At 60.4% G+C, this 22,599-nt stretch overlaps 1 protein-coding gene across 5 annotated transcripts in view; it reads left to right on the top strand.

Annotated features, from left to right (window-relative positions):
* Nucleotides 1-22,599, top strand: part of PPFIA4 (PTPRF interacting protein alpha 4) — a 37,791-nt gene that overhangs the window by 13,666 nt on the left and 1,526 nt on the right. For 4 of the 5 annotated variants that reach the window (XM_051808722.1, XM_051808721.1, XM_051808724.1 and 1 more), the window contains exons 8-29: nucleotides 81-215; nucleotides 714-797; nucleotides 1,596-1,727; nucleotides 3,349-3,411; nucleotides 4,556-4,647; nucleotides 7,283-7,415; nucleotides 8,857-9,062; nucleotides 9,491-9,731; nucleotides 9,959-9,994; nucleotides 10,591-10,724; nucleotides 10,882-11,039; nucleotides 11,587-11,680; nucleotides 11,908-11,989; nucleotides 13,232-13,432; nucleotides 15,001-15,063; nucleotides 16,248-16,274; nucleotides 17,209-17,384; nucleotides 18,169-18,266; nucleotides 19,018-19,193; nucleotides 19,434-19,502; nucleotides 20,374-20,551; nucleotides 22,479-22,566. In XM_051808722.1, the coding sequence (XP_051664682.1) occupies nucleotides 81-215; nucleotides 714-797; nucleotides 1,596-1,727; nucleotides 3,349-3,411; nucleotides 4,556-4,647; nucleotides 7,283-7,415; nucleotides 8,857-9,062; nucleotides 9,491-9,731; nucleotides 9,959-9,994; nucleotides 10,591-10,724; nucleotides 10,882-11,039; nucleotides 11,587-11,680; nucleotides 11,908-11,989; nucleotides 13,232-13,432; nucleotides 15,001-15,063; nucleotides 16,248-16,274; nucleotides 17,209-17,384; nucleotides 18,169-18,266; nucleotides 19,018-19,193; nucleotides 19,434-19,502; nucleotides 20,374-20,551; nucleotides 22,479-22,537 (2,637 nt within the window). In that variant the 3' untranslated portion in view covers nucleotides 22,538-22,566. The remainder of the gene's footprint in view (nucleotides 1-80; nucleotides 216-713; nucleotides 798-1,595; nucleotides 1,728-3,348; nucleotides 3,412-4,555; nucleotides 4,648-7,282; nucleotides 7,416-8,856; nucleotides 9,063-9,490; nucleotides 9,732-9,958; nucleotides 9,995-10,590; nucleotides 10,725-10,881; nucleotides 11,040-11,586; nucleotides 11,681-11,907; nucleotides 11,990-13,231; nucleotides 13,433-15,000; nucleotides 15,064-16,247; nucleotides 16,275-17,208; nucleotides 17,385-18,168; nucleotides 18,267-19,017; nucleotides 19,194-19,433; nucleotides 19,503-20,373; nucleotides 20,552-22,478; nucleotides 22,567-22,599) is intronic. The other variant, XM_051808723.1, reaches the window with a different exon arrangement.

Here is a 22,599-nt window from a genome sequence, read left to right as displayed (position 1 = left end):
CTCCCCGTCACCCCGGGGAGCTGGGAGTGGGCGCTGGGGGCGGCTCAGGTGAGCAGGCACCCACCCTGGCTGTCCTCCAGTGCGAGGAGAAGGCCCGGCACCTGCAGGAGCTGCTGGAGCTGGCGGAGCAGAAGCTGCAGCAGACGATGCGCAAGGCGGAGACGCTGCCCGAGGTGGAGGCGGAGCTGGCCCAGCGCATCGCCGCCCTCACCAAGGCAAGGGGAGGGGGCACCGCGGGGCAGAGACAGGGGGGAGGGCGGGAACCTGCAGGGATGGAGCCCTGGCAGCCCAGGGCACCCGTGCTCATTCCCAGCTGGGGCTCCTGTGTCCCCTGCCAGCCCCGGGGCTGCAGGGATGAGGCACCGCTTTGAAATCCTCCACGTGTGGGGTTTGCTCAGAGATGGCCCTGCTGAGACCACTGGGACCACTCTGGGAAGAGGAAGGACCAGGCTGGGTGTGGGAGGGTGCAGGTCTGGAGGGGGGTGGACGTGGCCATCCCTACCCTTCCTGGGTGCTGGAATGGTGCTGAGTCCCTCTCAGGGCACCTCCAGCTCCTGTCACTGTGCTGGCAGGGCTGGATTGGGCTCCCAGTGAGTGGGAGAAAGGTGCTGCATCCCAGGAAGGATGTGGATGTGTGGATGGATGGAGGGATGCGGGAGGGCCCTCGTGGTTCTGGGGAGCATCATCCGAGAGGGCTGCTCTGCTTTTCCCAGGCAGAAGAGAGGCACGGGAGCATCGAGGAGCATCTCCGGCAGCTGGAGACCCAGCTGGAGGAGAAGAACCAGGAGCTGGCCAGGGTAAGTGCTGCCCCTGCAGTCCTGATCCAGCCTTGGCTGCCCTTCCCTTGGCACCTGGACACCTGGGCACACCCGGTGTCTCCGGAGCAGGGTGGGGAGAGCAGTCTGGGTGAGCCTTTCCCATCCAGAACCTCTCAAACTGGAGCCACACAGGAGCTCATGGCACTCTCTGCTGTGGTTTCCCCCTCTCCCAGGCATCCAGGTCTTTCTGCCGACATTCCACACCCACTCCTCTCCCAGCAGCTCCCCCTGGGGCAGGCTGGGACCCCAAACGCAAGGGGGAAGGGGAGGCTCCACCTCAGGAGCAGGATCAGCAGGATCCAAAGGGCAGGGAGGCTGGGCTGCTGTGCCAGGGGCTGCACAGTCCCTGCTGTGCTGCTTGGCCAGTGCCTGGGCTGTCCCTGCAGGAGCTGGGATGCCCTTTTCTTGAGCATTATGGATGTGCCCCTGGAGAAGCCCCTGCTGGTTTTGTCCCAGGACAGACGTTTGCAAATCCAGAAGTCCAGCATCCCTTGGGGTTTGGGATGTGCCCCAGTGTGGCTGTTCCTGGCAGATGCACAGCTGGATCTTTCTTGAGGGTCAGGCAGGCAGGATCTCCTTGAATCCTGTCCTCTCTCCCGTTCATCCCTGGCTGGGAGTGTCAGAAAACCACAACAGGGCTGGAAGGGGTGGATTTGTCCCCAAAAGCTGGGCCTGCTGGGGCAGCTCTGACCCCATGGCAGGCAGGGGATGGCAGGGGGGCACTGAGGCCCTCAGGGCAGGAGGATCAGCCCCTCTGGTCACCACTTGCTGCCCCAGGCCCGGCAGAGGGAGAAGATGAACGAGGAGCACAACAAGCGGCTCTCCGACACCGTGGACCGGCTGCTGAGCGAGTCCAACGAGCGGCTGCAGCTGCACCTCAAGGAGAGGATGGCAGCCCTGGAGGAGAAGGTACTGCCTGGGGGGCAGGGGGGCCTCTGGGGGGCTGTGAGGGGGTTCTGCAGCCCCTCTGGTGTGGAGCTTCGCCTGCCCACGGCACAGGGTTGGAAGTGCCTGTGCAGGGATGGAGAAATGAGCACATGCAGGACTGCGGCCCTGTGGGAGCACAGGGAGCTGCTCCACGGTTCACCCCGGCCTGGTGAGACCCACTTTCCACTGCCCTCCACCTCCCTCAGCAGCAGGACTTGTCCTGCTCCATTCCCTCCCTCCCCTGTGTCTCTGCTGGCACGGCCTCAGTGCCACCCATGCCTGGCTGTTGGAGCAAATCCCAACTGCATTTTGCAGGAAAAAAATGCAGCATTCATCCTGTCCCACTGCCCACCCCTTCAAACCCTCCTGTCCCCCAAACCCGGGCTGATGTGTCCTCTCCCAGCCAGGGCAGTGCCCCTGAGCAGCCTCCCAGCTCCCACCCCACTCTGGGGAACGGGGTTTTCCTTGGAGCAAAGCAGCTGGAGCTGCTGCTGCCCCAGTGTGAGTTCAACCAGCTGGAGATCAGCTGGCTCCGGGCAGGGATTCACCTCCCAGTGCCAGTGGGAGGTCAGGCCTTGGTAACTCTACTCCCTTTGGGTTCCTGCAGGGCCCAGACTCCCCTAAGCCAGCCAGGGCACACAGGGCTCCATCCCCCCCGATGGCCCCAGGCCTGGCTCTGTGTCCCTGCTGCTATCCCCTCCTGTCCCACCCACGTGTGACTCTGCCAGCGTGTCCAGTCCTTCAGCAGTGTGTCCAGGGGCTCTGGATAAACAGCAGGACCACAGGGATGAGCCCAAACCCCACCCCAGCAAGTCACAGGGACCAGAGTGGTGGCACCTGCTCCCCAGCCTGGTGCCACTCAGAGAGCTTCTCCAGGTCTTTCATGGGAAAAAAAGTGATCCTATTTGACTTCCAGCTTTCCTCCCCCCCAGAAAAGAGCACTAGGGCAGGCAGCTGCAAACTCCACAGGGGAGGTTTGGATGAGATATTAGGATAAAAAAAACAATTCACAGGAAGTTTTATGGCGTTGGCACAGGCTGCCCAGGGCAGGGGTGGGGTCACCATCCCTGGGAGGGATCAGCAAACGCAGGCATGTGGCACCTGGGGACAGGGTTTGGGGCTGAACACGGCAGTGCTGGGGGAATGGTTGGACTCGGATCCCAGAGGGCTTTTCCAACCTTTCCCCAACAATTCTGTGGTTCTATGAACACACCTGCTCTCTCCCCTGGCTTGGATGTAGGGGACACTTTTTCCCTGGATCCAGCTGCCCGAGGGGGAGTGGAGCTCCTCTCACACACAGTTCTAACCCTTCGAGCCCTGCCCATCCAACCCCTCGTCCCTGTTTGCCCTCCCTGCCCGGGTTTGGGGCAGGAGATGGTCCATGGCCACCCTGCCTGAGGGGCAGGATCTGCAGAGGGGACCTGTCCAGGGGCAGGTAGGTGTTCCTGCAGCTCAGGGAGCCTTTGCCACCCCTGTGCCCGGTGCCCATCCCACGGAGATCCCACTCTGGCCATTCCTGGGCCGTTTCCTAAACGGTCTCTCTTTTTCTTTCCTCTTTTTGTTCCCTTTTATTTTCTTTTGGTTTTTTTTTTTTTTTTAAAAGAACACATTGTTACAAGAGCTGGAAAACACCCAAAAGCAGATAGAGGAACACCAGCACGACAAGGTAAATGAGGCTGCAGGGAGCCTGCCCCAGTGGCTGCACTTCCTCGCTCCAAACCCCAGGATAGGGGTGGTGGCTCCTCCCGAAGTGCCCTAGTTTTGGAGGAGCTGGGATCCTGGAATGCCCAGCAGCAGGAGGGCACAAACTAACCCACGGCAGTGGCTGGATGGAGGCTGTCACCCACCTCCCTGGAGACCCCTGGGGCGGGTCCCTGCCAGGCATGTTTGGTCCTGTCTCCCTGTTTCTGTCACACTCGTCCATCCCCGACCTCCCAAGGCCTGGGGGGGCTTTGCCCATGGATAGAGGAGGGATCAGGCAGCAATACCCCCTTCCCCTCGAGGCTTTCTCAGACTTAGGGGGGATCAGCTCCACGCCCAGCCTGCAGGAGCCCTGGAGGTCTCACACTCTGAGCTAAAGCATCTGAGTATGACCTGCATGAACTCCCGTTGGCCCATGCTGGAAACCTGAAGGGTTGTTGCAGCTTTTGGAAGCTTTTGGCAGCAATGGGAAGCTTTTGGGATGTGCCTCGTGTCTCGTGCATGGCTGGGGGGGCTGGGGGTCTGCTCTCCTCCTTGGCCAAGGCCTCACTGTCCCAGATGCTCCAAGGACTCGTGTGACACTGTCGGGATGTCGCCCGCCCTGGCTCAGCCTGTTTGCCCCCTGACTGGATCCTGCTGTGCAGGAGAGCACCCCCTCCCCTCTCTCCTACCCTGCCTGCAGCCTCCCCTCTCCCATCTCCCAGTGCAGGCACAGCTTCCCCCTGGGAATGGGGCTGGCAGCAGGAGGGGCAGGACCAGCAGCAAGTTTGGCTGGTGGGTCCCTCCCTGCTGGTCCTTTGCCAAGGGACAAAGTGCAGTGTGGAGAAAACCAGAGCATCCAACTGGGACCAATTCTCCTTCATCTCCCAAACCAGCATGGCTTGAGCACACACACATCTGTCTGTCTGTCTGTCCTGTGACCCCTCCCCAGCATCTTCCTCTGTGCCTGCATGAGCTGTTTCTTTACTGCCCAAGATGCTTTAAACCTGGGGTGGGGATTTTTGAAGGGAATATATCCCTGGCAATGGCCCAGGATGTGGATTCCCTCAGTCCTGGCAGCTCCTCAGAGCCAAACCCAACCCCTGCCTGTCCCGTCTCGCCCCGAACAGCGGCGACTGTCCGACGAGATCGACAAGCTCAGGCTGGAGGTGGATCAGCTCAAGACCAGGAGTGGGACCTTCGTGGAGAGTGTTCACTCCAGGTAAGAGCCAAGCCCCTGCCCCCCAGCTGTGGGGGTGTTTTGCTTTAGGGGACCCCAAGGTGCTGGTGGCATCAGGCATTGCTGGTGGCTCTCAGGGCAGGCTCAGCTCCAGCCCTGCAGTGCTGCCCCTCCTTGGATCTGCCCTGGGTCTAAACACAGACTGTTTGGATCAGCTCAGCCCAGTGAATGGCCCAAAATTTGCTCTTTTAAGGGCGAAAAACCACTGGGATTTGTTTCTTTTTCTGCACAAAGGGCTTGGGGGTTAATTTTCCACGAAAGCTGGATGTTCACCAAAGGCCTTTCCCTCTGTGGTGTGCAGGGGGAGAAAGAGGAATCGTTTTTGAGGTGTTGCAGGTCAAACAGAATGAACTCCATTTCCCCCCCTCCTTTCTACCATGGTCCTCCCACACCCTTTCATTTGAAGTCTCTGGGAGATGGGGACGTCCCAGCCCAGAGCTGCTGGAGCAGAGGTGAGTCCGTGGAGTCTCAGCCTCCAGCACTGACTGGGATGCCCAGCAGGAAAACAGGGGGTGGAAAAGGAGGTGACAGCTCAACGTGCACCCCAGGGTGCTGCTGCAGCCGCCTGGGACAGCACACCCTCTCCTGAGCACTCTCAGTGTGGGTTCAAGACACCGAGGGGTCAATGGGAGCAAAATTCCCCTCTCAGGAAGGCTGGAAAAGCTGGAAAGGAGCCACTGAGACCAACCTCAAACCTGCCAGCAGAGAGTGCAAGGTCTGGAGGCCCCAGGTCTGTCATGGAGAGAAGAAAAGGGGAGAGTGAGGAAGAGCCTGTGAGGATCAAGGGTGGCTGAGTGCTGGAGGAGAGTCTGGAGCACTTGTGGGACCCCTTTGGGTCTGTGAGAGCAGGGTGGACAATCCAATGGGGCTTTTTTAATATTTCTTGGAGGAAAAATCAACAGAAATCTGGAGCTGCAGAGTAATCCCCCAGCTGAAATGTCAGCTTTTGCCTGAGGTGCCTTTGTCTGGTCTTAGCTGGGGAGCAGCTTTGTCAGCAGCTCAAATCCCCCCTGGAACTCGAGCTGTGCCTTTGCCTGCACAGCCCAGGCTGGCACAGCCCAGCTGCTCCTGAGGGTGGTTTTGTCTGGGCTCACTGGGGAGCCCAGCCCTGGGTCTGCCCTGCAAACCAGGCCCACCGTGGTGGGCAAACACGACCTGCCTCGGACACCTGCTTTTGTCACCTGAAATGCAGCTTAAATTCAATAAACCTCGTGGCTCCTGTGGGAGTGTGTGCAGGGGGGAACGGCCCCGAGCCCCTGGGTGGGTGCTCGGGGCAAGAAGGAGCAACCAGGAAACGTGGAGACATGGATGGAGTGCCAGGAGTGGCAGGAAGTGTCCTCGTGTCCAGCAGCCTCTGCTGTGCCCTGCCTGGCACAGGAGCTGCTCCCCAGCACGGAGGAGGAGGAGGAGGAGGAAGAAGTTCCAACTGGTTCCTGCTGGGAGATCCCAGCCAGTGCTCGTGTCCTCACACCTCGAAGGTGCTTCCAGTGGCATTTTGTTCACGGAATTATGGAATCATCAAGTTTGGAAGAGGCCTCCAAGGTCAAGTCCAACCTTTGTCCAAGTCCCATTCCCACTAAATCCTCTCTCCAAGTGCCATGTCCACTCGTTTTTTGAACACTTCCAGGGGTGGCAACTCCACCACTGCCCTGGCAGCCTGTGCCAGTGCTTGACCACTCTGTCAGTGAAGAAGATCTTCCTGATACCAACCTGAACCTCCCCTGGTGCGACTTGAGGCCGTTTCCCCCTGTCCTGTCACTTGTTCCCCCATCGGGGTGTTTTTCCATGAAAATGTTGAAGGAAACAGAGAAAGGAGAGGAGCTCCCTGGCTGGCCCCTGTGGTGCACGTGGGGATGGAGAAGACACAGGTTGTGCTGTGGGTGTTGGGAGGTTTGAGCTGTTCTGGAGGGGGAAAGGCAGGAGGAGCCTGTTCAGCTCCCCGTGCACTGGGGGGGTTTGGGGACAACTGGCTGGATTCCCCCTTGGGGTGCCCAGGATGGGGAGGGAGCAGCCTGGGAGGGCCCAGGGCAGAGCTTCCTACAGCCTGTGGGAAAGGTGGAGTCTCCTGAGGGGAGAATCATTGGGATCTGCAGCTTCCTCCCAAGGGGCAGCTCCGACCTCTGCTCTGGGTGAGATTGGGCAGGGACAGCACCCAGGGAATGGCTGGAGCTGTGCCAGGGCAGGTCAGATTGGATCTCAGGCAAAGGTTCTTCCCCCAGAGGGTGGTTGGGCACTGACCAGGCTCTCCAGGGGATGGACACAGCCCCAAGGCTGCCAGAGCTCCAGGAGGGTTTGGACAACGCTCTCAGGGGCAGGTGGGATTGTTGGGGTGTCTGTGCAGGGCCAGGGGTTGAATCGACCATCCTTGGGAGGCCCTTCCAGCTCAGGATGTTTTATGACTCTGTGAGTCTCTGAGCACATCTCCAGGGCCAGTGGGGTGGGAATGGGACACTTTTCCCAGAGCCGGGTTTTTCCTCCTTTCCAGCACCACTGGGATGGGCTTCCTGGAGTGGCCTCATCCTCCTGCTCTGTCCCGAGCAGCCTGGGCTGCCAGGGGGGCAGCCTGGGCGCCCTGGCACAGCGGAGCAGTGCCCACCACAGGGCTCTCTGTCCCCAGGTCCCACATGGGCAGTGCCACAGACCTGCGCTTCCCGCTGGTCCACGCGCCCGCCGAGCCCTTCGGAGCGGCCCCGGGGCTGCCCCGGGCACAGAAGGGTCGGTTCGCTGCCAGGAGGGAGGAGCCAGCCAAGGTAACCCGGCTGGGGCAGGGGGGGGCTGGGATCTGCTCCTGCCTGGCATCCTGGCATCGTGGGGCTGGGATCTGCTCCTGCCTGGCATCCTGGCATCGTGGGGCTGGGATCTGCTCCTGCCTGGCATCCTGGCATCGTGGGGCTGGGATCTGCTCCTGCCTGGCATCCTGGCATCGTGGGGCTGGGATCTGCTCCTGCCTGGCATCCTGGCATCGTGGGGCTGGGATCTGCTCCTGCCTGGCATCCTGGCATCGTGGGGCTGGGATCTGCTCCTGCCTGGCATCCTGGCATCGTGGGGCTGGGATCTGCTCCTGCCTGGCATCCTGCTCTCGTGCGTCCTGATTTGGGGGTGTGGGGCAGTTCCCTCTGCCTGGTGCGTGGGTGAGGGAGGTAAGGAGGGAATGCTGGTTTAAAAGGAAAGCAGTGGGAGAAACAAACCCAACTCGAGAGAGATCCCAAGTCAGAGTTACAATTCACTTAAATGATTGCAGTAAGTGCAATGATACGGAGAAAACTGGTTTTAACCCCCAAAGACAGATGTATAACCCAGCACCCTGGGGCAAGAACAGAGCAGTGTTCATGGGCCCCTGTGCTGAGCTCCACGTGGTCCCCCCCGGGGGCAAAGGAAAAGGAAAGGAGAGCTGTTGGTCAGGATGGTGGGCACAGTTCTGTTGGAGTTCTGGTCCTCCTCTGGATCCACCAGTGGTCCCAGCAGTGCCCAGACCTGCAGAGTGTCTGTGCTCAGGTTGAGGTGGGGATGCCCAGTGCCTCCCCCAGGGCAGGGACTGTCCCGAGGGGGGATTGAACTCTGTGAGCCCTGGGATGTTTTTGGAACCTTTGATGCTCTGGGTGGCTGCAGCTGCCCCTTGTGCCAGTCCAAGGTGGCCCATGAGCAGAGATGAGCCCTCGGGCTGGGGGTGAAGGTGCTGATGCCTCCCTGGAGGGGAGTTCCCAGGGCTGAGCCATTGGTGTGAGGACAAAGAAACGCTGCCCTGCCTGCAGGGCCTGAGAGCCTGAGGTGTCAGGTGTGCCCTGGGCAGCTGCTGCAAACAATCCCTTTGTTACCTGTCCCTCAGCAATGACACTGAGGGTGTAGCACACACAGGTTTGGTTATCCCTTTGTTACCAGTCCCTCAGCAATGGCACAGAGGGTGTAGCACACACAGGTTTGGTTATCCCTTTGTTACCTGTCCCTCAGAAATGGCACAGAGGGTGTAGCACACACAGGTTTGGTTATCCCTTTGTTACCTGTCCCTCAGAAATGGCACAGAGGGTGTAGCACACACAGGTTTGGTTATCCACAGGGTGATAAACTGGTCCCTGTGACTGGTTCGGAAGGTTTCCCTTGGGGTCACACTGAGCTGTAACTCCTGTGTGGAGAGGGCTCCAGTCTGGCTTTTCAGGGGTGCCATGTAGGACCAGTGGCCCTTGTCCCCCCCAGGACTGGGAGCAGGCCCAGGCAGGTGCTGTCCTGGCCACAGGGCCCCACAGCTTCGACAGCGACCCCGACATCTCGGACGTGGACGAGGACGACCGCGAGACTCTCTTCAGCTCCATGGACGTGCTCTCCCCTGGGGGGCACTCGGATGCCCAGACCTTGGCCATGATGCTCCAGGAGCAGCTGGATGCCATCAATGAGGAGATCAGGTAGTGACCGTGGCTTGTGCCCTGCCTTGTGCTGAAGTGTCTCTGGGGGGGAGTCAACGAGCTGCCAGAAGGTGGGAGGAGTCTCTGATGCCCTAAAATTCAGCTCTTGGTGCATCTTCAGCCAGGGAAATGGCTCCAGAACATCCAGCCACAGGGCTTGGTCCTTCCTGCCCATGGCTCCTTGTCCCTCAGCTGCACCACTGCTGGATCACAGGGTCGTTATTTTAAAAAAAGCCCCCCATGAGCATTAAAAGAACCCACGGTGTGTGTCAGCCCTGGTTTCTGTGGATCCTGGTGGATCTTGCTGCCATTCCTGGAGACTGGGGGGGCTCGAGTCACAGCACCAGGGTGCATTTCCCCCAGGGAAGGGATGTCCTGTGGCCGGGAGGGGTGAGCTGGACCCCCTGAGCCCCCTCCCGCTCCCCTAGGATGATCCAGGAGGAGAAGGAATCCACCGAGCTGCGCGCGGAGGAGCTGGAGACGCGCGTCACGAGCGGCAGCATGGAGGGCCTCAACCTCACCCAGCTCTGCAAGAGGGCCTCCATCCCCACCTCCCTGACCGCCCTGTCCCTGGCCAGCTCGTCCCCCCCCCTGAGCGGCCGCTCCACGCCCAAGCTGAGCTCGCGCAGCGCGGCGCAGGACCTGGACCGCATGGGCATCATGACGCTGGTGAGGGCCCGGGGGGCTCCCGGGGGCTGGGCAGGGGGGGTGTGACTGTCTGGGGTGGGAGCGATGCCCTGGCACCCTCAGGGCTGTGTGTCTGGGGGGGTGGAGCGAGGGTGCCCGTGGTTGTGTCTCTAGCCTGGCACGCCTGGCCCCGGGCCTGCTCTGCTGGGGGGGTTCTCCATTAACTGCCCCCCTTTCTGTGTCTCTCTCGCTTTCCCCCTTGCAATCAGCCCAGCGACTTGAGGAAGCACCGGAGGAAACTGCTAGTGAGTGGCTCCCATCCCGTTGGTTTTTGTCCAAGCCCTTTTTCCAGCCTGCTCCTGGCTCTGCCCACGCCGGGTCAGGGGGCAGCAGGCGCGGGATGGAGCTGGGGGACCCCAGGGATTCGGCAGGAGGATCATGGGGATCCCCAAAGGTGCTTGGACACGTTCCCACCGGCAGCCTGGGGGGTCTGGCAGGACGTGGGGAGGTTCAGAAAGCCACTGGGTCCTCAAACATTGTGTCCCCTCTGGCGTTTGGGACGTTCCCATCTGTGCTCCTCAGAGCCCTCTGCTCAGGGCCAGCAGCTTCTGTCTCCACACCCTGACCTGGACCATGGGGCTGCATCCTCTCACCTCCCTATTCCCAGGATCTCGGCCACATGGCCACGCCCTCCCCATGCCGGAACCATTGCCAGAGCTCTTGGGCCTCTGGAACCATTGCCAGGGCTCTTAATTCAGGCCAATCCCGGAGCGTGGCGAAGCCTCAGGGCTCTGGTGGCTCTTTTGGCCATGCCTCCATGGAGCAAGAGAGAGGCAGGCAGCAGGGCAAGGATGGAGCTGGGCTCTGGCTGCCCCCCCTCACGGCCTCTCCACTTGTTCAGTCGCCCGCAGCTCGGGACGAGAGCCGGGAGGACAAAACCACCATCAAGTGCGAGACGTCCCCGCCTTCCTCGCCCAGGGCGTTGAGGCTGGAGAAGCTGGGCCACCCTGCTCTGAGCCAGGAGGATGGGAAGGGGTAAGTGGAGCACCCCTGGGAGGTCACCCTGGTGCCTGCTCCCTCAGTTTGGGGATGGACACGGGGCACGGGTGGGATTGTGAGCCGGGCTGGGTTTTGTGCCCTGCTCGGGAATAACCTCCAGGCTTTGCTGTTCCTCTCCCTCCTCTGTCCCCAGCTCGCTGGAGGATCAGGCCAGCAACCCCAGCAGCAGCCAGGACTCCCTGCACAAGGGCTCCAAGAGGAAGGGGATCAAATCCTCCATCGGGCGCTTGTTTGGGAAAAAGGAGAAGGGTCGCTTGATCCAGCTGAGCAGAGAAGGGGCCACAGGGCAGGGTCTGTGACAGCCCCATCCCTGCATGTGGTGCCAGACCCTACACCCTCCCAGCCTGCCTGGCCTTGGGGTGCTCCTGGGGGACAGGTGGAGGGGCAGGGACACCCCTGCTGCTTTGGGAATGTTGGGGGGGTTGGGACCTGGTGCCTTCTCCCCGTGGCCGGAGCATTGGTGTCACCTCTGGTGCTCTGCCAGAGCTGGGGGGTGGGTGGTGACCCCCCATCCCTGAATCTGTGATGTCCCCAAACCTGCTCCCCTCCCTGTGGGACCTCGTGGGGTTGGCAGAGCCCTTTGATAGGAGCTGTTTTTCCACTCCCAAATCCTTCCCTGCTCCCACGCTGAGCGTTTGGAAACAGGAGGGGTGGCAGCTGGGAATTCCCTCGGGTTTCCCAGGGAGGCAGGGGAGCCTCGTGGTGGGTTGGACGAGGAGACTGTCCCTCCTCTGCTGTGACTGTGGGAACAGTGGCAGTGCCCACACTGGCCCTGGGGGATGTCACACTGACCCTGGGATGTCACACTGACCTGGGGGTGTCTTCCTTCCCCCCACAGTGGTGCTGACTGACGCGGAGGGGAGCATCCAGGACCCCCTGGGCCTGGGCAAGCTGGGAGCTCAGGCCGAGAAGGATCGGCGCCTGCGGAAGAAGTGAGTGAACTTCCTTCCCTACCCTGGCAGGAAAAGGATGGCTGGGAAGCCATGGTGTGGATCTGGGAGTTGCTGGGAAGTCCTCTCATCTTTGCCCTCTCTCGAGTCCTGTTACCTCCTTCTGCCTCCAGCTGGTTCTCGCTGCCCGTGGTCTGTTCCCTTTCAAGAGCTGCTCCCTTCCCCCTAAAACCCCCAGTAAATCACTCCTCTGCTTCTTTTCCTCCCAGGCACGAGCTCCTGGAAGAGGCCCGGAGGAAAGGGTTGCCCTTTGCTCACTGGGATGGCCCCACTGTCGTGTCCTGGCTGGAGGTGAGGCAGAGCCTGTCATTGTCCCCACACTGTCACCACCGGGCTGGGATCACTCCCCCAGCACTCCCAGTCCCACCAGGCTTGGTCCAGGCACTGGTGGCTGCAAATCCTGGGGGAGCAGAGGAGATCCCCCAGATCCCTCACAGGGCCTGCAGAGCTGTGGTTTGAGGAGAACTTTGGGTTAGAGCCCAGGTCTGGTGAGGAGCAGCTGAGGGAGCTGGGAAGGGTCTGGAGCAGCAGGAGAACTCAGGGAGCTGAGGGGGCTCAGCCTAGAGAAAAGGAGGCTCAGGGGGGACCTTCTGGCTCTGCAACCCCCTGACAGGAGGGGGGAGCCGGGGGGGGTCGGGCTCTGCTCCCAGGGAACAAGGGACAGGAGGAGAGGGAACGGCCTCAGGCTGAGCCAGGGGAGGGTCAGGTTGGATGTTGGGGAAAATTTCTTCCTGGAAAGGGTGTTCAGGCATTGGCAGGGGCTGCCCAGGGCAGTGGTGGAGTCCCCACCCCTGAAAGTGCTCAAAAAGACCCACGGCTGTGGCACTTGGGGCTGTGGGTTAGTGGGGACACAGCAGTGCTGGGGGAACAGTGAGACTTGGTGATCTCAGAGGCCTTTTCCAACCTGAGTGATTCCATGATCCCATGGAAGGCTGAACTGTGCCCAGCACACACAGGGCTGCCCACGGGCCACCTGCACAAGGTCCAACCATAAAGAGCCCATGTGAGGCATCAGCTTGATACTGAGCTTCAACCGGGGTGGCTCAGGGGGCAGTGGGGGGTCAGTGGGCAGTGGGGTGGGTCAGTGGGCAGTGGGGTGGGTCAGTGGGCAGTGGGGTGGGGCAGTGGGCAGTGGGATGGGTCAGTGGCAGTGGGGTAGCTCAGCCAGGCAATGGGGTGGCTCAGTGGGCAGTGGGGTGGGGCAGTGGACAATGGAGTGGGGAAGTGGGCAGTGAGGTGGCTCAGCCAGGCAATGGGGTAGCTCAGTGGGCAGTGGGGGGTCAGTGGGCAGTGGGGTGGCTCAGTGGGCAGTGGGGGGGTCAGTGGGCAGTGGGGTGGCTCAGTGGGCAGTGGGGGGGTCAGTGGGCAGTGGGGTGGCTCAGTGGGCAGTGGGGTGGATCAACCAGGCAGTGGGGTGGCTCAGTGGGCAGTGGGGTGGGTCAGTGGCAGTGGGGTGGCTCAGTGGGCAGTGGGGGGGTCAGTGTGCAATGGGGTGGCTCAGAGGGCAGTCACCACCGTGCCCTGTCCCGGCAGCTCTGGGTGGGGATGCCAGCCTGGTACGTGGCCGCCTGTCGCGCCAACGTGAAGAGCGGGGCGATCATGTCGGCGCTGTCGGACACCGAGATCCAGCGGGAGATCGGCATCAGCAACGCCCTGCACCGCCTCAAGCTCCGCCTCGCCATCCAGGAGATGGTGTCCCTGACCAGCCCCTCGGCACCGCCCACCTCCCGCACGGTGGGTCACCCTGCCCTCACAGACCCCACAACACCCCCTGATCCTCACAAACCCCACAACAGACCCCCATAGACCCCCACAGACCCCCACGACACCCCCTGACCCTCACAGATCCTCATGGACCCCACAACACCCCCTCACAGACCCCACAACACCCCCTGCCCCTCACAGACCCTCCTAGACCCCCACAGCATCCCCTGCCCCTCCTTCCCCTGGGAACCACGGTGTCCATCCACAGTCCTGGAGTTCCAGGCGAGCGTGGCCATGGAGGGGGAGATGTTCCCTCCTGGACCAGGTGATGTTCCCTCCTGGACCATCAGCCCAATCTCTGGCACAAAGATCATTTCTGGCCGTCCAGTGGGAAGCCCTTTCCTGCCCCGACGCTCCTCTCCTCGCTTGGGTTGTCAGCAGGAGCTGAGTCCTCCTGCGAGGAGCAGAACTCGGGGCCTGGCTGCCCTGGAGAGGATAAAACCCCATCCAAACAGCCCCAGTCCAAACCTTCACCATTTACGGGGTCACACACACAGGTTTTTCAGTCATTTCAACACGAGCCTTTTCCTGGGACCATGTGAAGTTCCTGGGGCAGCCGGAGCAGCTGCAGACCCTGGGTGGGATGGAGGGGTCGTGTCTCGTGCTGGTCCCAAAGCCCTGGAGGGGTTGACGGTGCCCCAGTGATGCCAGGACACGTCTGTGGAACAGCAGCTGGCAGGAGGAGAGGCCCTGGGCTGCTGTGCCCCCTCAGATGTCTCTGTCTGGGGTCACGGCTGCCAGGGACAGGCCCAGGGGCTCCAGGAGCATCCCCCAACATGCAGAGGGAGAGGAAGGGAGATGAAAGAGAGATGAAGGGCTTCTGTTTGCAGTGCCGTTGGTGGTGCTGGTGGCAGGGGCTGGACACAAGCCTGGGTGGCCAAGAAGGCCATTGTGGCACCGGGGCTGTGCCAGCAATGGTGTGACCAACAGGACCAGTGATGTCCCCTGTGCTGGCCCTGCTGAGAACCCCCCTGGAATCCTGGGGGCAGTCCTGGGCCCCTCCTGACAAGAAAGACACAGAGGGGCTGGAGCATGTCCAGGGAAGGAAACGGAGCTGGGAAGGGGCTGGAGCAGCTGAGGGAGCTGGGGGGGCTCAGCCTGGAGAAAAGGAGGCTCAGGGGGGACCTTCTGGCTCTGCAACTCTCTGACAGGAGGGGGGAGCCGGGGGGGGGTCAGGCTCTGCTCCCGGGGAACAAGGGACAGGAGGAGAGGGAACGACCTCAAGTTGTGCCAGGAGGAGGTTTAACTTGGATATTGGGGAAAATTGCTTCCTAGAAAGGATGCTCAGGCATGGGAAGGTGCTGCCCAGGGAGGTTTGGAGTCCCCACCCCTGGAAGCATTCAAAAACCAAGCAGATGTGTCACCTGAAGACATGTGAACGTGGTGGTGGTGCTGGGCTGATGGTTGGGACTCAATGATATTAAAGGTCTCTCCCAACATTAATAATTCTGTAATTCCACGATTTGATGATGTTTGTGAACCCTGAGGCCACAGCTCTGTGGTGGTTCCCTCTGACCCCTCTGCTGTTTTCCCTGCAGTCCTCTGGAAACGTCTGGGTCACCCACGAGGAGATGGAGAACATGGCAACCTCCACCAAGACGGTGAGGCCGAGCAGCCCCGAGCTCACCAAGCTCTGGGTGTGTGTTCATGCCCCAAACCTCAGGAGGGAAAGGGATCTCTACTGCCTCTCGTGTGCCAGCTCTTGGCCAGCACCCTGCACCTGCTTAGAAACCACCTTTGAACCTTTGATATCCCAACAATTTCTAGAACTGGCTTAAAAACCATCAGCAGCATTTTCGTTTGTCGAGCCCCCGTGGATTTGTAGGGCATCCTGTCTGTCAGCTGGGACTTAAAGGCAAAAAGCAAGAGAGATCCCAAGATAGACACGTGAGATTGAGTCCCTGCATCATTCTGCACCCAGAGAAGCCTCTGCCTCACGCCCTGATGATCTCAGCACACCCAAATATTGTCCCTGCTGCCTGTCCCTGCTGCTGCCTGACGGCTCGGGGTCCTCCAAAGGGATGTGGCTGCTCCCCCAAAAGCTCTGGCTCCTTTAGAGATGTAGCCACGCTCCCCTGTCTGCAACTTAATGACCCTGTGGCTCAGAACAGGGGCAGCATTTTGGATTTGTTGTGTGAATGTTGTTTGTTGCTCCCTGGGTTGGAGCAACCTGGTCCGGTGGAAGTTGTTCCTGCCCAGGACAGGGTGTGGAACGAGAGGAGCTTTGAGGCCCTTCCAACCCAAACCACTCTGGGATTCTGTGATTTTGGCATTTTATTGAAGCTTTTTTCTGCTGTTTGAGCAGCACAGACCTGTGACTGGCAGGTGCTTTTTGGGTGGGAGGGCTCTGAGGTGTGGCAGGGAGGTGACACTGTCCCCTGGCAGGTTTTGTGTGGAAAACCAGCCCAGCTTGATAAAGAAGCTACAAAATCATTCAGTTGGGTTGGGCAGCCCTTCTGGGGGGTGGTGACCCAGGAACTGAAGCTGAAGTTTCTCTCTGCGTCCATCTCACCTGGGGGGACACGAGAACTCCCCAGTTTCCCAGGGAAGGCACAGGAGCCCTGGGGTCGGTGCTGCCTCCAGCCCAAACCTCCTCCTGTGTCCTTCCCTGGTTAGAGAGGGGGTGACACCTGGGCCTGGTGGGGTTGGTGACAAGGCCGAGGTGTCCCCTCCTGGTGCCGCTGTGCCGGGGGGTCCCCGCTCAGCACGAGGCAGATCCTGCCGTGGGCCCGGGCACTGACCTGTCCTGTCCTTTCTGTTGACATGCTGCATGTGTCACCCCCAGGACACAGAGGAGGGCAGCTGGGCACAGGTGAGGTCCCCGTGTCACCCCTCCTGGGGCGGTGCATGGGGTGTGGTGGGAGGGGGAGCTGGACACTCCTGGTGGGGGAATGTGGGGCTCTGATGTTCCCTCTGTGCCTGTCAGAGTCTGAACCTGCACCTGGGGCTGCTCCAGAGCCGCCTTTCGGAGCAGGGTGTGCTCCTGGGACCTTGCAGGGTCCTCTTCTGCTCCTGGCAGTGGCTTTTCCTGGGACCTGCTCCGTAAGAGGAGCCTCTGTTAAGAACCCCCCACTGGGAGCAGCTTTTCTTTTCACCTATTTTACATTTTCTTTTCACCTATTTTACATTTACTTTTCACCTATTTTACATTTACTTTTCACCTATTTTACATTTACTTTTCACCTGTTTTGTAGCCCCCAACTCCATACAGACCATTTTAATGACCCAAAAAGGTGGGAGGAAAGAGTCCTGCTGGGATCCATCCTTTCTGGTTATGTCACTCTCAAATGTTTTGCTGTTATTCTGGTGGATTTTATTTCATTTTTGGACCCAGAACCAGTTTGCAGTGAAAGTGAACCAGTCTGGGGGTTCTGCCTAAAACTGACCTTTTTTTTTTTGCTTTGAAGCCATAAAATAAAGATTCTTAAAACAGAGGTTCCTAAACATCAGTTGGGAATGCACTGGAACCTATTTCTCAGTTGGTTCAGCTTTCAATGAATGTGGATTTTCCAGAAGCAGCTGCTCACAAAAGTCCAGCTATTCCTTGGGCTGCTGCCTTGTCTCCTCGTGGGACATCAGCAGATACAAGCCATGGCCCACAGGACTGTTCCCTCTGGGTTAAACCCCTCTGGCCTGGGGTTGGGCCTCGGGACAGTGACCTGAGCTGAGCCACCTCCCTTCTCCTGGGATTTTCCAGCTCCACCAGGCCCAGGGTTCTCCAGGCTTCTCCATTTGCTTCTCCACAGACCCTGGCCTACGGGGACATGAACCACGAGTGGATTGGGAACGAGTGGCTGCCCAGCCTGGGGCTCCCTCAGTACCGCAGCTACTTCATGGAGTGTCTGGTGGACGCCCGGATGCTCGACCACCTCACCAAGAAAGACCTCAGGGTGCACCTGAAGATGGTGGACAGCTTCCACCGGTGGGTGCCCTGCTCTGGGAGGGCCCTGGGGTGCCCGTGGAGCAGAGCAGGGGGGATCTGAGGGATCCTCCCCTGCCTTGGCTGGCCCTGGGCGGCTCCTCTGGGCTGGACTCGCCCTCTCAAGTTAGGACTCTTGGCTCTGATGGGAGTTGTTCTCCTTCCTCACACTCCCTGCTGCACAACTGCGGAGGGACTGAGCCTTCTCCTGGTTGTGGAGCAAACCAGGGGCAGGATTTGGGGCTCGTCCCACCTGGAGTCCCTCTGGCAGCAGAGCAGCCCTGGGGGAGAGGGCTCGTGCCATCCCAGCCACTGCTCCCACACCCAGCCCTGTCCCAGGGGTCCCAAACCCCCCTGACCCACAGGGATGTGTCTGTGGGCCTCCACATCCCAACCACTGCTCCAACACCCTGTCCTGGGGTTCCCCCACCCCCCCTGCCCCACAGGGACGTGTCCATGGCCCTGCCATGTCCCCCCCTGCCCCTGGAGCCTGGAGCAGCCCCCCAGGCTGGTTCTCCTCTCCCTCTCCCCCACCCAGCACTGTCATTATTTGGATCCAGGGGCTCCCAGGCAGCTGGGACAGGGTGGAACCGATGGAGTGGGGAATTGCCGTGGAAGGGAGGGACATTCCCCATTTTCCAGCTCCGGGTTGTGCCTGTCCCGAGCCATCCCTGACCCTCAGCACCCTTTGGGCACAGAGAGGGCAGGCGGGGAGGGGGGGCCCTGCTCGGGTCCTTGTGGTGGCCCTGAGCCCCCGGGGAGGGGGTGACACCTCGTGTCCCTGCAGCACCAGCCTCCAGTACGGCATCATGTGCCTCAAGAGGCTCAACTACGACCGCAAGGAGCTCGAGAAGAGGAGAGAGGAGACCCAGCACGAAATCAAAGGTCAGCACCTGCACACCCTGTCCAGGAAAAGGAGGGAAACCTCCCAGGAGATCCCCAGCCACGGTCCCTCTCCCATCCCCTGTTTTTAACCTCCCAGGAGATCCCCAGCCACGGTCCCTCTCCTGTCTCCTGTTTTTAACCTCCCAGGAGATCCCCAGCCACGGTCCCTCTCCTGTCTCCTGTTTTTAACCTCCCAGGAGATCCCCAGCCACGGTCCCTCTCCTGTCTCCTGTTTTTAACCCATTATTTCTGAGTTCTCCAGGGGAGAACTCCCTTCAGCATGTCCCCAACACGCAGCTGACCCCAGTCAGGCACAAGGAGGGAGGAAGGGTGTGAGGGCAGCAAAGACCCAATCTGAGCATCAGATCCCCTCCTGCCCGTTCCAGATGCTCAGCACACGCCCCCCAGCTCGCTCGGCCTCCTCTTCCCGGCTGTCCTGAGGTTCCCTGCACATCTGGCTGCTGCTTGGATTACATCTCGTTACTGATAATGCCCCTAATTACACCAGCAGCTGGGGGTTCTTAGGATTAATTTGCACAGTTGTTTTCTGCCCGTTGTTCCAGCCTTTGGTTTGGGAAGTTGAAGTGAGCTGCTCCTGGCACTCGAGCTCCCGGCACTGCTGGCTCGGGAAGGAGAGTCCCAGGGTCAGCCTGGGGCACGGGGAAAAGCCCTCAGGACACCCTCAGATCCCCTCACAACCACGAGAGCACGGTCTGGGGTGGCCCTGAGATGTGCCCTGGCTCCTTTGCAGACGTGCTGGTGTGGACCAACGACCAGGTGATCCACTGGATCCAGTCCATCGGGCTGCGCGAGTACGCCAACAACCTGGTGGAGAGTGGGGTGCACGGGGCCCTGCTGGCCCTGGACGAGAACTTTGACCACAACAGCCTGGCCCTGGTGTTGCAAATCCCCACCCAGAACACACAGGTAGGAGCAGCATCCTTGGGGGTTTTGGAGGAGGGTGGCCAGTGTGGGACACGGCTGTGGGGTGACCCCCCCAGTCCCACCAACTCATCTCTGCCCTTCAGAGCAGAGCTCTCTGCTGGCACAGGGGCTTTTCTGGCATCCTCAGGCTTTTTCTGTCACTCTCAGGCTCTCCTGGGATGGGATTTTTGGCTGGAAACACATTCCCCTTGGTGGGCAATGCTCATGTTTCGTTCCTTTCAGGCTCGGCAGGTGCTGGAGAGGGAGTTCAACAACCTGCTGGCCCTGGGCACGGACCGGAGGCTGGATGATGTGAGTGCCAAACCTGCCCCTTGTCCCGTATTCTTGGGGGAAGAACCTGGGGCTGTGGAGGGATAAGAAGCTCAACATGCCCTGACCACATGTGCTGGGACCCCAAACCCCCCGTGCCCTTGGCTGGTCCCACAGGGATCGTGGGCACAGGGAAGGAGGGAACTGCCCCTCTGACCCCTCGGGTGAGACCCCCCTACAGAGCTGCCTCCAGCCCTGGGAACAGCAGCAGGAGGAGGTGGAGCTGCTGGAGCGAGTCCAGAGGAGGTCACAGGGATGCTCCAAGGGCTGAAGTGTCTCCTCCATGGCCCCACCATCCCCTGAGGTCTTTAGTGGGGCCTGAGTGTTGATGTCTCCAAGGCACCTTTGCAGGCAGGCTGGGGAGAAGGGACAGGCGAGCTGGAAAGGACAAAGCCTTGGGATAAAGCCCTGGGACCCCGGGGAGGTCTCCTTGCCCTTGGCCCGTGGTTTGATCATACGTGACCCTGAGCTGAGCTCAGCTGGTCGGGCCGTGGTGTCCATGGAGCTCTGCCCGTTGAGTCCTTCACCCCCAGAGCTTCACCAGCTGCAGGATCAGCGTCCTGGGGTTGGGAGGTTCCTCCATCCCAAGGGAAGTGGACACAGGCATTGAGACCAACATCCACAGCTGGGATTAGCTGGGTGGGTGGAGCCCACAACACTGAGCTCGTGGGTTCGGGTCGTTCACTGAAGGGTTGGATTCGATGGTCCCTGTGAGTCCTTCCAGCTCGGAATACTCCATGATTGTCCTACGGGTCAGGGGTCAGCCAGGCCGGGCACACCCCCGTGGGGTGGCAGCAGTGCCGGTGCCTCCCCAGGCCGAGGTCCCGTGCCCAGGCCCCTCTGTGTCCCTCAGGGCGATGACAAGACGTTCCGCCGGACGCCGTCGTGGCGGAAGCGCTTCCGCCCGCGGGACGTGCACAGCATCAACCTGCTGAGCGGCTCCGCAGAGACCCTCCCCGCCGGCTTCCGCGTCACCAGCCTCGTGCCACTGCCACCCCCCGCCGCCCCTCCCAAGAAAATGCCCCCAGAAGGTGCGACAACCCTTCCCCCACGGGGTGCTCTGAGTCCCCAGAGGCTCGGGGGGAATGGGGGGAGTGGGGAGGGTGGGGAGGGAAAGGGAAGGGGAAGGGGAAAGGGAAGGGGAAAGGGAAAGGGAAAGGGAAAGGGAAAGGGAAAGGGAAAGGGAAGGGGAAAGGGAAAGGGAAAGGGAAAGGGAAAGGGAAAGGGAAAGGGAAAGGGAAAGGGAAAGGGAAAGGGAAAGGGAAAGGGAAAGGGAAAGGGAAAAGGAAAGGGAAAGGGAAAGGGAAAGGGAAAGGGAAGGGGAAAGGGAAAGGGAAAGGGAAGGGGAAAGGGAAAGGGAAAGGGAAAGGGAAAGGGAAAGGGAAAGGGAAGGGGGAAGGGAAAGGGAAGGGGGAAGGGAAGGGGAAAAGAAGGGAAGGGAAAGGGAAAGGGAAAGGGAAAGGGAAAGGGAAAGGGAAAGGGAAAGGGAAAGGGAAAGGGAAAGGGAAAGGGAAAGGGAAAGGGAAAGGGAAAGGGAAGGGGAAGGGGAAAGGGAAGGGGAAAAGAAGGGAAGGGAAAGGGAAAGGGAAAGGACAGGAAAAGAGACAAGACAATAGGGAGAGGGAAAGGGAAAGGGAAAGGGAAAGGAAAGGGGAAAAGAAGGGAAGGGAAAGGGAAGGGGAAAGGGAAGGGGAAAGGGAAGGGAAGGGAAGGGAAGGGAAGGGAAGGGAAGGGAAGGGAAGGGAAGGGAAGGGAAGGGAAGGGAAGGGAAGGGAAGGGAAGGGAAGGGAAGGGAAGGGAAGGGAAGGGAAGGGAAGGGAAGGGAAGGGAAGGGAAGGGAAGGGAAGGGAAGGGAAGGGAAGGGAAGGGAAGGGAAGGGAAGGGAAGGGGGAAGGGAAGGGGAAAGGACAGGAAAAGAGACAAGACAATAGGGAGAGGGAAAGGGGAAAGGGAAAGGCAGTGGGAGAGGAGAAAGGCTTCCTGCTCACCCAAGATGCTCAGTCCAGGTGATCTCTGAGCCCCTGGCTGCTGTAAATGTTTTTTCCAGGAGGTTCTTTCACTCCTATGTTATTTCTTGGTTTTGAACCACACAGAAAAGGGATGGGCTGGACTGGGGGGTGAAATGGGGCTGTGTCACCCTGGGTTTGGCATCCAGGCCTGAGCCTGGTGGGGTAACCCTGGGACTGTCAGGGTGCAGCAGCCCAGCCTTGTCCCTCCTGCCCTTTGGAATCCTCCCCAAGGGGCCTGGATGGACCAGCTCCATTTGCCCAAGACTGGCAGGGCCTGCGGGGACCCTCTGGCTGCTCTGCTGCTGGAGCTGGGTGTTGTTCCTGAGCACACGTGTCCCAGGCTCTGCCCCACCACCACACAGCTCCTTCCTTCCAGGTATCCTGGTCCCTTCCAGAGCTGTAGGGAGGCAGAAGCTCCAGCCTCTGTCCCTTGGGCCAGGCATCCTGGTCCCCCCGTCCCAAACCATGTGTCACATCCCCAGTGGAGCAGAGCTGGTGTCAGCAGGCTTGGAAATGAGGGGGGGAATGAAAAACTGGACAGTTGTGCCTTCACCTCCCAACTCCAAACCCCAGGCTCAGCTCTCCTCCTGCCTCCGGGTTGGCTCCAATGTCACAGTTTCCCATCCAGCAGTTTGGGTCAAACTTCTCTTCAACCTTTCCCACTCCATCCCTGGAAGCTGCAATTCCCACCTGGCTGAGGGCAGCGAAGCCTGGGACAGGATCCCACCCGGACACAGGGAGCTGCCCAGAAATAGGGATGGCAAGAGGCCACTTCCCAAATACCCTGGAGCTTTGAGAGCACCGGGCCTGGCCAAACACTCCCCTTCCTTTGGCCCTTGACCTGTGGCTGCAGGGCACAGGCTCTGCTGAGTGAACGGGGCGGTTTTTGGGGGAGCTGAGGGCTGGTTGGAGCAGTCACCCATTGCTTTGCTCTTTGGCTCCCTCCCAGTTGGTGCCTCTGGGTCACCGAGGCTGGAGACCTCCACAGTGCGGACGTACTCGTGCTGAGGGTCAGCGAGACGGGACCCCCGGCCCGGGTGAGTGTGAGGGGAGCGAGGCCTCGGAGCTGG

The sequence above is a fragment of the Manacus candei genome, unplaced genomic scaffold (assembly GCF_025592945.1).
Source record: "Manacus candei isolate 608988 ecotype Guabito, Panama unplaced genomic scaffold, ASM2559294v1 h1tg000073l, whole genome shotgun sequence".
Lineage (NCBI taxonomy): Eukaryota > Metazoa > Chordata > Aves > Passeriformes > Pipridae > Manacus > Manacus candei.
The sequence above is the reverse complement of the archived record's forward strand: the minus strand, read 5'-3'. Positions and strand labels throughout refer to the sequence as shown.